The 12,006-nt window shown below is 38.6% G+C and overlaps 1 protein-coding gene across 1 annotated transcript; it reads left to right on the forward strand.

Annotated features, from left to right (window-relative positions):
- The first annotated feature begins 5,205 nt into the window (after positions 1–5,205).
- LOC128745568 (NPC intracellular cholesterol transporter 2-like) lies at positions 5,206–5,729 on the forward strand. Its single transcript, XM_053842641.1, has 2 exons — positions 5,206–5,275; positions 5,344–5,729. The coding sequence occupies exons 1-2, from the start codon at positions 5,206–5,208 to the stop codon at positions 5,727–5,729; spliced, it is 456 nt and encodes a 151-aa protein (XP_053698616.1).
- Positions 5,730–12,006: the final 6,277 nt, after the last annotated feature.

The following is a 12,006-nucleotide window of genomic DNA, read 5'->3' on the forward strand; positions in this document are numbered from 1 at the left end:
CTGAATAAAGTTTTGCTGTATCTTTTGTAACGGGGTACCAGCCACAGTGGTGTGCCGAGGCTGCGGCATACTGCGGCACGCAGCCCTACTTTCTCTAAAAAATATAGAACAAAAAATTCTTCAAGATACAACCCAGATCTCCAGAGTTGCTAAGTTATTTAAATAGTCGATACCTTTGCGATTAGTATATTAATTGCGTAAAAGTAGATCCAGTCAGACTCAAGACCCATTTAGGACCATTTCCAAGCAAGCTTTCAAGTCCAAATCAAGTCTAGTCCTACATCCAATTTTATATCCTATCCTAACAAAAAAGCGAAGCGTTGGGTTATAAACGTCTTTAAGACCTGACCTTTTTTTATCGGCATGCTTCGCAGCCAGTAATTAGAGCACATGACTATTACGAGGCTAGTGAACGATCCTACTGACTCTACCTACACCACCCAGTCGAGATTCGAACATACGACGACTGGCTTGTTAGACCAGCATCGCACCTCTAAGCTGAGGGGCCGGATACCTAATCACAATTCCAATGTTAAGTTTAATTGCTAAATAAATTTGAAGTGAAATCGAACACAGTAAACTGATCCGAATTTACGACCAATTTCATGTCAATTTCAAGTAAAATTTCAAATTCACTTTCAAGTTCAATTTTCAATCTATCTATCTATCAATATAAATATAAGTAAGCGGGAGTATGTTTGAATGTTCCACCATAACTCCAAAACGCCTTGACCGTTCTCTACCAAACTTGGCACACGTGTTCCTCGATATAAGGGAGTCAGCACTGGGGGGATGACAAGAAGCCCGCACGGTTCTTCATTAAACTTGGTACAAATGTTCCTTAACATAAGGGAATCCAAAATGAAGGGGTTGACAAAAGGGGGGAGGATTCACAACAAGGCAGGGAGGGGGGCACGCTATGTCCGAAGGCAATTATTATTTAACTTCCATGCACCTCAGATTTTTCTTTACAGGATGTTAGCATTGGTCAAAACAATTAATTTAGAGAATGTCTTAAAATATTCTATCTTGGGTTTTTCTACAAAATTCAATTTTCAAGGTTATATAGGGGTTATTCCCTTCCAAATGATCATATCCGTTGTAATTGACCACATCCGATTTCAACAAACTTTGGTATAATTGCTCATGCCGACCCCACATTCAATTTTCCAAAGTCTTGTACAGATTGATCAATTCCCCTTGCAGTGTTGCTTCTCCATTTTTCTTAGTTTTTCGAAAAAACTCATTTTTCATTACATGTCACTGCAAGGGGGTTTGATCAATCCGTACAAAACTTTGGGAAATTGAATGTGGGGTCAGAATGAGTAATTATACCAAATTTGGTTGAAATCGGAGGTGGTCGATTACAACGGATATGATCACTTGAGAGGGAATGACCCCTATATAACCTTGAAAAATGAATTTTGTAAAAAACCCAAGATAGAATATTTTAAGACCTTCTCTAAATTAATTGTTTTGACCAATACTAACATCCTGTGAAGAAAAATCTGAGGTGCATGAAAGTTAAATAATAATTGCCTTCGGACATAGGGTGGGGGGTTCATAACTCCGAAACGCCTAGACGGTTCTTGGTATAGGGGAAGACTGTCCAGAACGCACCGTGGGGGTAGAATGGTCCATGCCATTAATTGTTTAAAAACGCGGAAACTATTTTGTAAAATTATGAATGCGCATTTTATTTTGGTGTAAAACAAGCTAATTCATAATTGTGTAGTATGTAAAAGCATCAAACATAGCCACATCCAATAAAATCAAGCGATTATCCGCGATCTCATTCCACATGCAAGAAATCACGGTTTTCTCTTAAGCTTTTACCACTCGGTATGCAAATTTCATGATAAATACAGTCTATCTAATTGATATACTGTCATGCTCGATGATTCTTCACAAAAACGGCGTTAACTAGGCATGTTTTTCACATAAATTGCAAAAAAACTTCAAAATGCAAAACAGGAGTAGAATGCACCACAGTGGGATCGAACAGTTATAAAATATTTTTAATTTGCAGTACATCTTTTGTTTCAGATTATTTATTAAAAATAAAGCAATATTATGTATTGTATAGGACTTAGAATTTGCCTTGAACCTAATTGTACATTCTTTACCTTACCATATTTCATCACACATCAGTTGGAGAAAAATCAATGAATAAATTTTATTGCCCATTATGTTGAGATATGAAACCATTATTGCATCCATCCCATCCCAGCACAAGCGCTTCCGACATTTTTGAAGCCTAGTTTCAGGAGTCAGGAGTTTATACAACATGTGATTGTATGTAAATTTGCTGGTTGCGTTTAACGCCTGGTTGGGAAAACTTGGTGCGTTTTGGCCACGGGTTTTGGCCGTTTGCCCCACATAATGGTTTTGACTCTTGCTAAAAATCGTCAAAAATAACTAAAAATACCGCTTTTTGTTAGGAAATTTCACCTGGAGATAGTGTAAAAAAGATCCCAAAGTCTTTTAGAATTTGAAAAACGTGGAACAAACACACCGTTGCTCTGCAAAATGATGTTTTGCTTAAGCGGTGCATGCTGCACCACTTTACCCTACATATTCCTTGACATAACAAAATCAAAACTGAAGGGATTAATAGAGGAAAGGGGCCTGGACGGTTCTTCATCAAACTTGGAACACATGTTCCTTGACGTAAGGGAATCAGCAATGGGAGGTTGACAAACGGGGAGGGGGCGATCCCTAACAAAGGGGAAAGGGGAGGCTCAAATAAGTAAAGTGGTTGCGTTTCTCTTGCATTTAAACCGATTGCAATTGTGCAAGTGACTTTGAGATAAGAGGGGACTCCACCGAGTAGGAATATATGGTCAAAAAATCAAACCGAAGCGTAATTAGCTACGTGACAGAAGGGGAGAGTGACTGGGAAGGAACCGACAGGTAGTGGGACGAGGAACGTGAATATGAATGTATGTTCCGCCATAGCTCAGGAATTTCAGGACTGTTCTTCATTAAACACATGTTCTTTGGCATAAAAGAATCAGCGCTGGGGGTTGTCAAAAGAGGGAGACGGTCTCTTATAAGGGGAGCGAAAAGTTCAAATGGGTAAAGGGTGCGTTTCTCTTGCATTCGGAATGATAGCAGAAGTGCTGGATTTCTGAAAGGGGGAATAGGATAGCCATTTACAAGTGGGAGGTTGAAAAACGTAAATAATGCTTTGTGTCGATTTATAGGAATTACCAAGAATAAGACAAATTTGCGAGTGGCTGGGGGACAACATGAGGGAAACTGACAAAGGTAGTAGACTTATTAAAATGAAAAATAGAGTTTTGTTTCTCGTATTTTCGTTACAATAACAGATGTACAAGTGGGTGAGAGATAAAGGGGCCCCAAGTAAGATCGGGCAATCAGCTAGTTTCAATCTAATTCCAATTTCAACTTATATTTTAAGTTTGGTTACAATTCCAATTCCAAGTCCACTGGTGGGCCCAGGCTGGCGCATGGTTTTTGCTTTCTCTATAATGTAAAAGATCTCATATGAGGACTCGCAAGTCCAAAGTAAATCTATACCTATAAAAATGGATTTCTGTCTGTCTGTCTGTCCGTATGTTCCTTATAGAATCGAAAACTACTGAACTGACCGGCGTGAAAATTTGCATATAGGGGTTTTTGGGGCCAGGGAAGGTTCTTATGGTGGTTAGAGACCCCTCCCCCACTAAGAGGGGGAGCTCCCATACAAATGAAACACACATTTCTGCATAACTCGAGAACTAATCAAGCAAATGGAACAAAATATGACAAATGGGTGTTTTTGGAGACAAGAATTTTTTCTATGGTGAACTGATGCCCCTCCTCTCTTTAGAAGGGGGATTATGATCGCTCTCACCTTTAAGAGGGGGGGGGGCTTCCATGCAAATGAAATACAAATTTCCTCATAACTCGAGAACTAATCAAGCAAATGAAATCAAATTTGACATGTGGAGGTTTTTGGAGGCAAGAATTTTTTCTATGGTGAATTAGGACCCCTCCCCACTTTAGGAGGGGGGCTCCTATACAAATGAAATACAAATTTCCTCATAACTCGAGAAGTAATTGATCAAATGGAACTATATTTGGCATGTGGGTGGTTTTGGAGGCATGAATTCTATATTTCGCGTTATGGTCACCCAAGAATTGATGTTCCGCAAAATGGTATTCGGCGAAATGGTTTGTAATAATGGCGAATATTAAAATGCTATCCGCTTTATTTTATCAGGCTAAGCAATGGGGGGAGTTGTTTTATACTTAACTGTGAGGGAAATTTGTATATTAAAACAACCATAAACTCCCCAGAAACTTGCAAAACTCGAGATTGTAACAAAGGTCATCCGAGATTCACGATTTATGTACAACACAGTTTAATTTGTGGCAATACGAAGTTTGTCGGGTCAGCTAGTTGATTATATAAAAATAAATCCGCCATTACATCTGCCAAAACATTATTAAATTTTGCTCGGCTGAAACGGTACTGTCAAATGAATCAAAATTGAATTAAAGTGACCGAACCATCCCTGGCCCCCATCATGCGAACATAATGCTAATGCAGTTTCTAGTTGTCGCAATATTGTAACCTTAACTAGTTGAGGTTAGTCTTCAATCAAACAAGATGACGGAACTTTTCTGGATGCACACGGTAAGCGTCGTTATCTAATTGGTTTCTCAAGCTCCGTCTCAAACAGGATATCACTTGCTGACCTTGTGATATAACACGGACTGTATCGCTGCAGAAACCAACGGAACGGAGATTGATGAATCGCATTTGGGTTCCCAAATTGCATGTTATAATCATCGATCGATCAAAGTTCATAGGGGAGAATTGTTTCTTATTTATTTTTAGGCAGAACAATCATCGTGGGTCGCCTGGAACAACGTAGCTTTTACGACGGTGTGATAAGAGAGTTTGCAACGAACGAGACCTCGAAACACATGTTAACTTGTTTTGCTATCGCCAGTTGCAGTGCAATTTTATAACCGTAATTTCCAATTTATCAATTAAAATCTTGCTGGTTCCCTGCCAAACTTCTTTCTGTCAATTGGTTTTCTTATTGGCCCCCACGAATGATATCTAATCGTTGTATTACGTCTGTCAGTGGATAAGAATTAGTTGAGCGCTCCGCATAAATACAGTCCGTTCGTTAGATCAAAGCACACTTCAGTTTCCGACGACTCAAGTAACCGATTCAAGTGACCAAGATGTTCAAGTTCTTCCTGTTAGCTGCTCTAGTGCCAGCAATGGTAATGGCTGCCGTTGACTTCACCGCATGTAAGTATGCATTAGCAAAGAAGCCTGAACTGTTAACTAACTGTATTTCATATTTTTAATCGTAATAGGCCCCAATGGAGCACCGACACCATCCTCGTTGACTGTCAACGATTGTTCCGGTGGTGTGTGTTCACTGACGGCCGGAGGTCCGGTGAACGCTCTGGCTACTGGAATCGTCAGCCCTGCTGACAGTGCCTCGGCAACCGCTCACATCGTCGTCCGTCTGGGAGGTTTGGATGTTGGATTCGAAATTCCAGCAGAGCTAGAGGATGCATGCGCCGTTGGCATTCAAGGAGGCTGTCCGCTGAGCGCCGGTGCCGCTTTCAACTATGCACTGAACGATGATTCCCTGGATGTTCCGGCCCGCGGAGTGGAGGTAGAGATCGAAGTTGGTCTGACCGGCGATGGTGGAGTCGCTCTCGGCTGCCTGCGATTCAATGCTATTATTAACTAAAGGACGTATGGAACAGAATAATTTGGAACATGGTGCAGAATAAAGTTGAATGCGATGCGTGATGTAATGAAGTTGTGTTGTTTTATTCTAGAACTACTGTTTCTTGGTAATTATTGTACCTTTTACTTTGGGTGCAAAGAGTATGCATACAACGAAACTATATTTCGAATATTCTTTAATTTCTACTTTAAAATTGTCTTGTACAATGTTTCTTGTTTCATCCACCATTTTTGATAACAGCTTATCAAAAATCTGATTGTTTGAACATGCGCGGTTGTTGATCTAACTATAAGTTCGCAAACAAATAATGATATTCAGGTGGGTTGAGATTAGTACTGGCGTTATTATCTTGTATTACTGATTGTAAGACTATAACGACTACCGATTTTTCCAGGGACCAATAGAAAATAATACGTTGAATAAACTGAAGACCACTCATTGAAGGTGGTATGACGATCTTATTGCGCAATCATCAGTGTCGTCCTATAATAACGTAACCGTCCAGGATTCTGATGTTGTTTATTCAGGTGGAGGAAGATATGTATAATGTATAATTCCGACTTGCTTCAAAACCAGCTTCAAAAAGCAAAGCCATCGGTATAAACGTCCTTAAGAACTTGACCCTTCTTTATCGACAGACTTCGCAGCCGGTTATCAAAGTACAGGAAAACTACGGGACTAAGTGTAAAGATCCTATAGACTCAATAGCGGTACCGCCCAGTTGAGATTAAAACCTACGACGACTGGCTTGTTAGACCAGCACCGTACCCCGGAGCTAACTGGGCGCTGCAGCGCTGGGCGGGCAAAACCAGCTTCAATCGGCGCCAGTAAGACGTGGCTCAATTCAACATGATGATCACTCCTAAACTTTCATTTGTATTTTTCGGTCAAATATTTGGTAGAATTTAGCATTCTTAGAATGCAAATGGATTGAATTATATAACATTTCTTACAATGACACGCGTATCCTAATTTATCTAATCAAAATACTCTAATCGTGTCTGATTTTCAATCACCAGTTTCAATTAAAGCTTGCTTGAAAGCTTGTGTTCAACAAATTATGCAAGTCGCGTAATTTATGAAAGGTATGAAGCGAAAGTAAAAGAAAATCGGCTTCATTTATTTGTTTCGATGTTGCTGGGTCCTGGTTGTGGGTCTTTGCTAATGAATCGAGTTAGAGTACTGTCCAATCGATCTATTGCGCTGCGGATCTATGAGCTGTGCCGTTTTGTTTTAAGAGTTTTCATAGAACGGTGTCTCCTAAATTTACTAAATTTGCGATATCCGTTAGAAATATCCCAGTATCACAACTAAACTTTGCCTTACTTGCTCTATCCACCCCGCACGCTTTACATCTTTGGAAAAATGGCGTTCGCTAACTGGATTCGAAGCGAAACCAGTTTAAGCTGGGTTGTTTTTATCTTTAACTTTATCTAGATCTTGATCTTGATCTTTATCTTCATCTTCATCTTCATCTTCATCTTCATCTTCATCTTCATCTTCATCTTCATCTTCATCTTCATCTTCATCTTCATCTTCATCTTCATCTTCATCTTCATCTTCATCTTCATCTTCATCTTCATCTTCATCTTCATCTTCATCTTCATCTTCATCTTCATCTTCATCTTCATCTTCATCTTCATCTTCATCTTCATCTTCATCTTCATCTTCATCTTCATCTTCATCTTCATCTTCATCTTCATCTTCATCTTCATCTTCATCTTCATCTTCATCTTCATCTTCATCTTCATCTTCATCTTCATCTTCATCTTCATCTTCATCTTCATCTTCATCTTCATCTTCATCTTCATCTTCATCTTCATCTTCATCTTCATCTTCATCTTCATCTTCATCTTCATCTTTATCTTTATCTTTATCTTTATCTTTATCTTTATCTTTATCTTTATCTTTATCTTTATCTTTATCTTTATCTTTATCTTTATCTTTATCTTTATCTTTATCTTTATCTTTATCTTTATCTTTATCTTGATCTTTATCTTGATCTTGATCTTGATCTTGATCTTGATCTTGATCTTGATCTTGATCTTGATCTTGATCTTGATCTTGATCTTGATCTTGATCTTGATCTTGATCTTGATCTTGATCTTGATCTTGATCTTGATCTTGATCTTGATCTTGATCTTGATCTTGATCTTGATCTTGATCTTGATCTTGATCTTGATCTTGATCTTGATCTTGATCTTGATTTTGATCTTGATCTTGATCTTGATCTTGATCTTGATCTTGATCTTGATCTTGATCTTGATCTTGATCTTGATCTTGATCTTGATCTTGATCTTGATCTTGATCTTGATCTTGATCTTGATCTTGATCTTGATCTTGATCTTGATCTTGATCTTGATCTTGATCTTGATCTTGATCTTGATCTTGATCTTGAACTTGATCTTGATTTTGATCTTGATCTTGATCTTGATCTTGATCTTGATCTTGATCTTGATCTTGATCTTTATCGTTTAGATTTGGGTTTTATCGGCTCATCAGTCAGCCTGTCACTGTCCGGACTGATGAGCCGATAAAAAGTACGAAGGTCTGTGCCTAGCGGCATGAACGAGAGGCTCACTTAGGACTACAAATGCAGGTTTAATTCGACAAAGCTTGACATTTTGCCAATGTTTGTCACACAAATTTTTAATTTACTGTATTGTAGTAAAAACTCTGAAACATTCCTATAAATTTGATACAAGAAACCAAGTTTAGATTCCCTAATTGCTCGTGCTCTGTATGTCAGTTAGATCCGTTTCGAAGAGTTTGTAGTTTCATCAGGCCACAATCACACTTCTTCTTACGATATGGAATTTTGAAAATTTTTGTGTGGCTTGTAGCACTAGACAACTTTAGGTAACTGGTTTGAAACGAATGTTAACTGATTTAAAAATCTTGTTCAAAACATACAATATTTGTCATTGGACGCAAAACTTATGGTTAAACGAAAAAAAAATAATCTGGGTTCACCACTGGTTCACTTTCGTCAATTTCTTTGCAGATAGTTGATATATAGCACCATTTATTATGGCAAGTTGATTTGAAATAGAATTGCCTTTCAACTATAACATACGAACAGCGAGTTAAAATTATGATAGTTAAAATATCATCAATTAAAGCAACATATTTATCGTCCAAACCTTATTTTCGGATCAGACAGTCGGTAGTTCTTCCTCACTTTGAAAATTCCTGCATCAAGTCTCAAGCATGAATATTCCGTCAACACCTTTTTCATATAAGACATCAGTTTTGAATCAATTCTTTCAGTATATGGATACAATAGCTTACTTTTGACGTAGGACTACGTCTTACGGCAAGTTTTGAGATAGGGTGTCATTCCAAAAAATCGAAAAATGCGAGCGTCACGAAAAATGAAAGGTTTTGAGCGCTAATAGCTCAGCGGTTTTCCAATCGATTTTCAATATTCTTACACCAATTGATTGGAAAATCTTCTAAGAATTGACCCAAATAAAGAAAAGTGTGGATTCTTGATGTTGAACTATTGAAAAATTGAAAATAATGAACCTATGTTTCACCAGAATTCTCGCTTCGTGATTGGTTGTTGGAAATGACGTCATCAAAGTACAAACGCGTTTTCACGCTTCGGCTTATAATTCAGTCAATTTTCAATAGATTTCCAAGATATTTACACCAATTGATCGGGAAATCGATTGAAAATATTGAAAATATAGAAAACTATTGATTTTGTTTTTGAAAATGAATTTGAAAAATTTTTGTTTTTGAATTGATTTTGAAAATTTGAATTATTTTCATATTTTTGCCTTCCCTCGTCAGTGCTTCCCTAGCACGGATGACAGAAATATATATGATATAAGCTATGGGTTAAGCTTCCTTATGATTGTATTTAATTTACGCCCTATAGAATCCGATCGAAAATTGTTGAGCTTCAGCTGTTGCTGCTTTCCACGGATAAGGCAACCAAGGCATGCAAATTCACCAAGCGAGGTGTTGGAGCTGGAGCACTCAATGATCGCTGCCGTGATGGAATATCTGGCAACAGGAGTTCTGGAATTGGGAGGACAAATGCTGCTCGCGACAATGAAACGATCAGAATTATCGTCACTTGCAGCTGGCCATCCGCAACAACGAAGAGTTGAACAAATTGCTGTCCCGTGTCACCGCTGCTATGAGAAGTGTCTTTTCAAACATTCAAACTGTTTTGTTGCTGCCCAAGAAGACGGGAAAAGAAGGCTTAAATTTCCGGCATATCACGTTGAAAAACCGTTCTTTTAAGAACGAAATATTTGTTCATGAAGATTTGAGGAATTTTCTCTCACAGATTTAAATTCTATTTAACTTAGATTGATCTGATTATTCGCTTCTTTGCAATAATTTTAACCGATCACCTTCGCCCTTCAGACTGAAATTGAAATGCTCGATTTTTTATTACACGTAGATGATAGAATAAAGAACCAAGAAAAATGGGCGTTGCTTGTCGCTTGCTCCTGGTACATAATACGTGGTAAGCCGGCGAACAGCATTATTCAAACGCTAGCTAAGCTAGAGCTAACATCGTTTGCCAGGCAAACGGAAGTCACGTACGACTCGTGCACGTATTCATTGGCGGCTGACCGTGTGTTGGAGCTGAAGCACTCATTTCGCTGCTGTGATGGACTATCTGGCAACAGGAGTTCTGGAATTGGGAGGACAAATGCTGCTCGCGACAACGAAACGATCAGAATTATCGTCACTTGCAGCTGGCCATCCGCAACAACGAAGAGTTGAACAAATTGCTGTCCCGTGTCACCGCTGCTATGAGAAGTGTCTTTTCAAACATTCAAACTGTTTTGTTGCTGCCCAAGAAGACGGGAAAAGAAGGCTTAAATTTCCGGCATATCACGTTGAAAAACCGTTCTTTTAAGAACGAAATATTTGTTCATGAAGATTTGAGGAATTTTCTCTCACAGATTTAAATTCTATTTAACTTAGATTGATCTGATTATTCGCTTCTTTGCAATAATTTTAACCGATCGCCTTGCGCTGCTGTTCGCTTGTTGCTGGTGGTTCATTTCGTTGCCGTGATGGCATAGTTGGCTGCTGAAGTCCTGGAATTGGCAGGAAATATGCTGCTCGCGACAACAAAACGATCAGAATTATCGTCACTTGCAGCTGGCCACTTGGAGTGGTATTTCTCGTGATTCAGGACCATACACGAACGGTTTCGTTGATCTCATAGCTGCTGAGGCTTTCCGGTTGGTCCGTTGCAACAAGCCGTGCCTGGTTAGCGGTTATCGGTACTCCAATTTACCGAACAGAGAATTACGTTAAATGCGTTAGTGCAAGTTTATTGCAAGCAGGAGTTATGATAATCAAACAATCGGTTCTTTTAAGGGCCACACAACGACTGAAGAGTTTATTATATTTTCTTGCCCAGTTATTACCATAATTAACACAGTCAACGAGAGAAAAGTTGAATTTTTCGCCATTGCGGACGACCAACCAATGACGGTAATAAGTTTTCTGGTCACAGGTGACATTTTCTGCGACTTCCAATACGTCTGCAGGTTGTAAATGCTTTATCCGTGTCCTTTTGTAAGCCGCAGAAAAGTTGCGCAAAATTTTCAACTTTTTGAAAACTCGCGCGTACCGTCTACCGATTACCAAAGGAAAAGCACTATTCAACGTAGAAACATATCATACAAATTTATTTACGGATGTAGCTTGTATACATGAAGAATCGTATTATTATATACATGGATACATCCTACTATCGCTACAAAGAGACTTACGTGGTCCTACGTCACCTATGCGGTCGTGTCTTGTGCACAACCCCTCTGATTTTTTATAACTGTTCACTTTCAGGACATCAAATTGAAGTTGGTTTATCGCTTTTTCTGGCGCACTTTCCTAACACAGACTTAAAATTGGTCTAGGTTTATAGCGGTGTTAAGAAATTTTGTTAGAACGAGAGGACTTTATCACTCTTTCTGGCGTACTTCTCAGGCACAAATATCAAATTAGTATAAATCTGAACGTCGTAGTGAATCTTCCATCTGTTGGTACGAAGGGGTTTTGTCACTTTTTTTTATAAAAGTAAAGATAAAAGTGACGAAAACCTTTAAATGCAAGTGTACAATCTAGAATAAGTGTAAATTTAAGTACAGCTGTATACAACTGTACTGCTAGTGGTATGAAAACATCATTATCGCTACGGCAAATCAGCACTACTTATTTCGACCAATCACAGAGCGTGGATTTTTAGTTAGACAATCTATACCTATAAAGAAGGATTTCTGTCTGTCTGTCTGTCTGT

This window comes from Sabethes cyaneus, chromosome 1 (assembly GCF_943734655.1).
Source record: "Sabethes cyaneus chromosome 1, idSabCyanKW18_F2, whole genome shotgun sequence".
Classification (NCBI taxonomy): Eukaryota; Metazoa; Arthropoda; class Insecta; order Diptera; family Culicidae; genus Sabethes; species Sabethes cyaneus.

What these genes read in the sequence shown, in the direction of transcription:
- LOC128745568 (XM_053842641.1), top strand. Translation starts at nt 5,206, where the DNA reads ATGTTCAAGTTCTTCCTGTTAGCTGCTCTAGTGCCAGCAATGGTAATG. An exon ending in TGCCGTTGACTTCACCGCAT is followed by an intron (nt 5,276 to 5,343) that starts GTAAGTATGCAT and finishes TAATCGTAATAG; the next exon opens with GCCCCAATGGAGCACCGACA.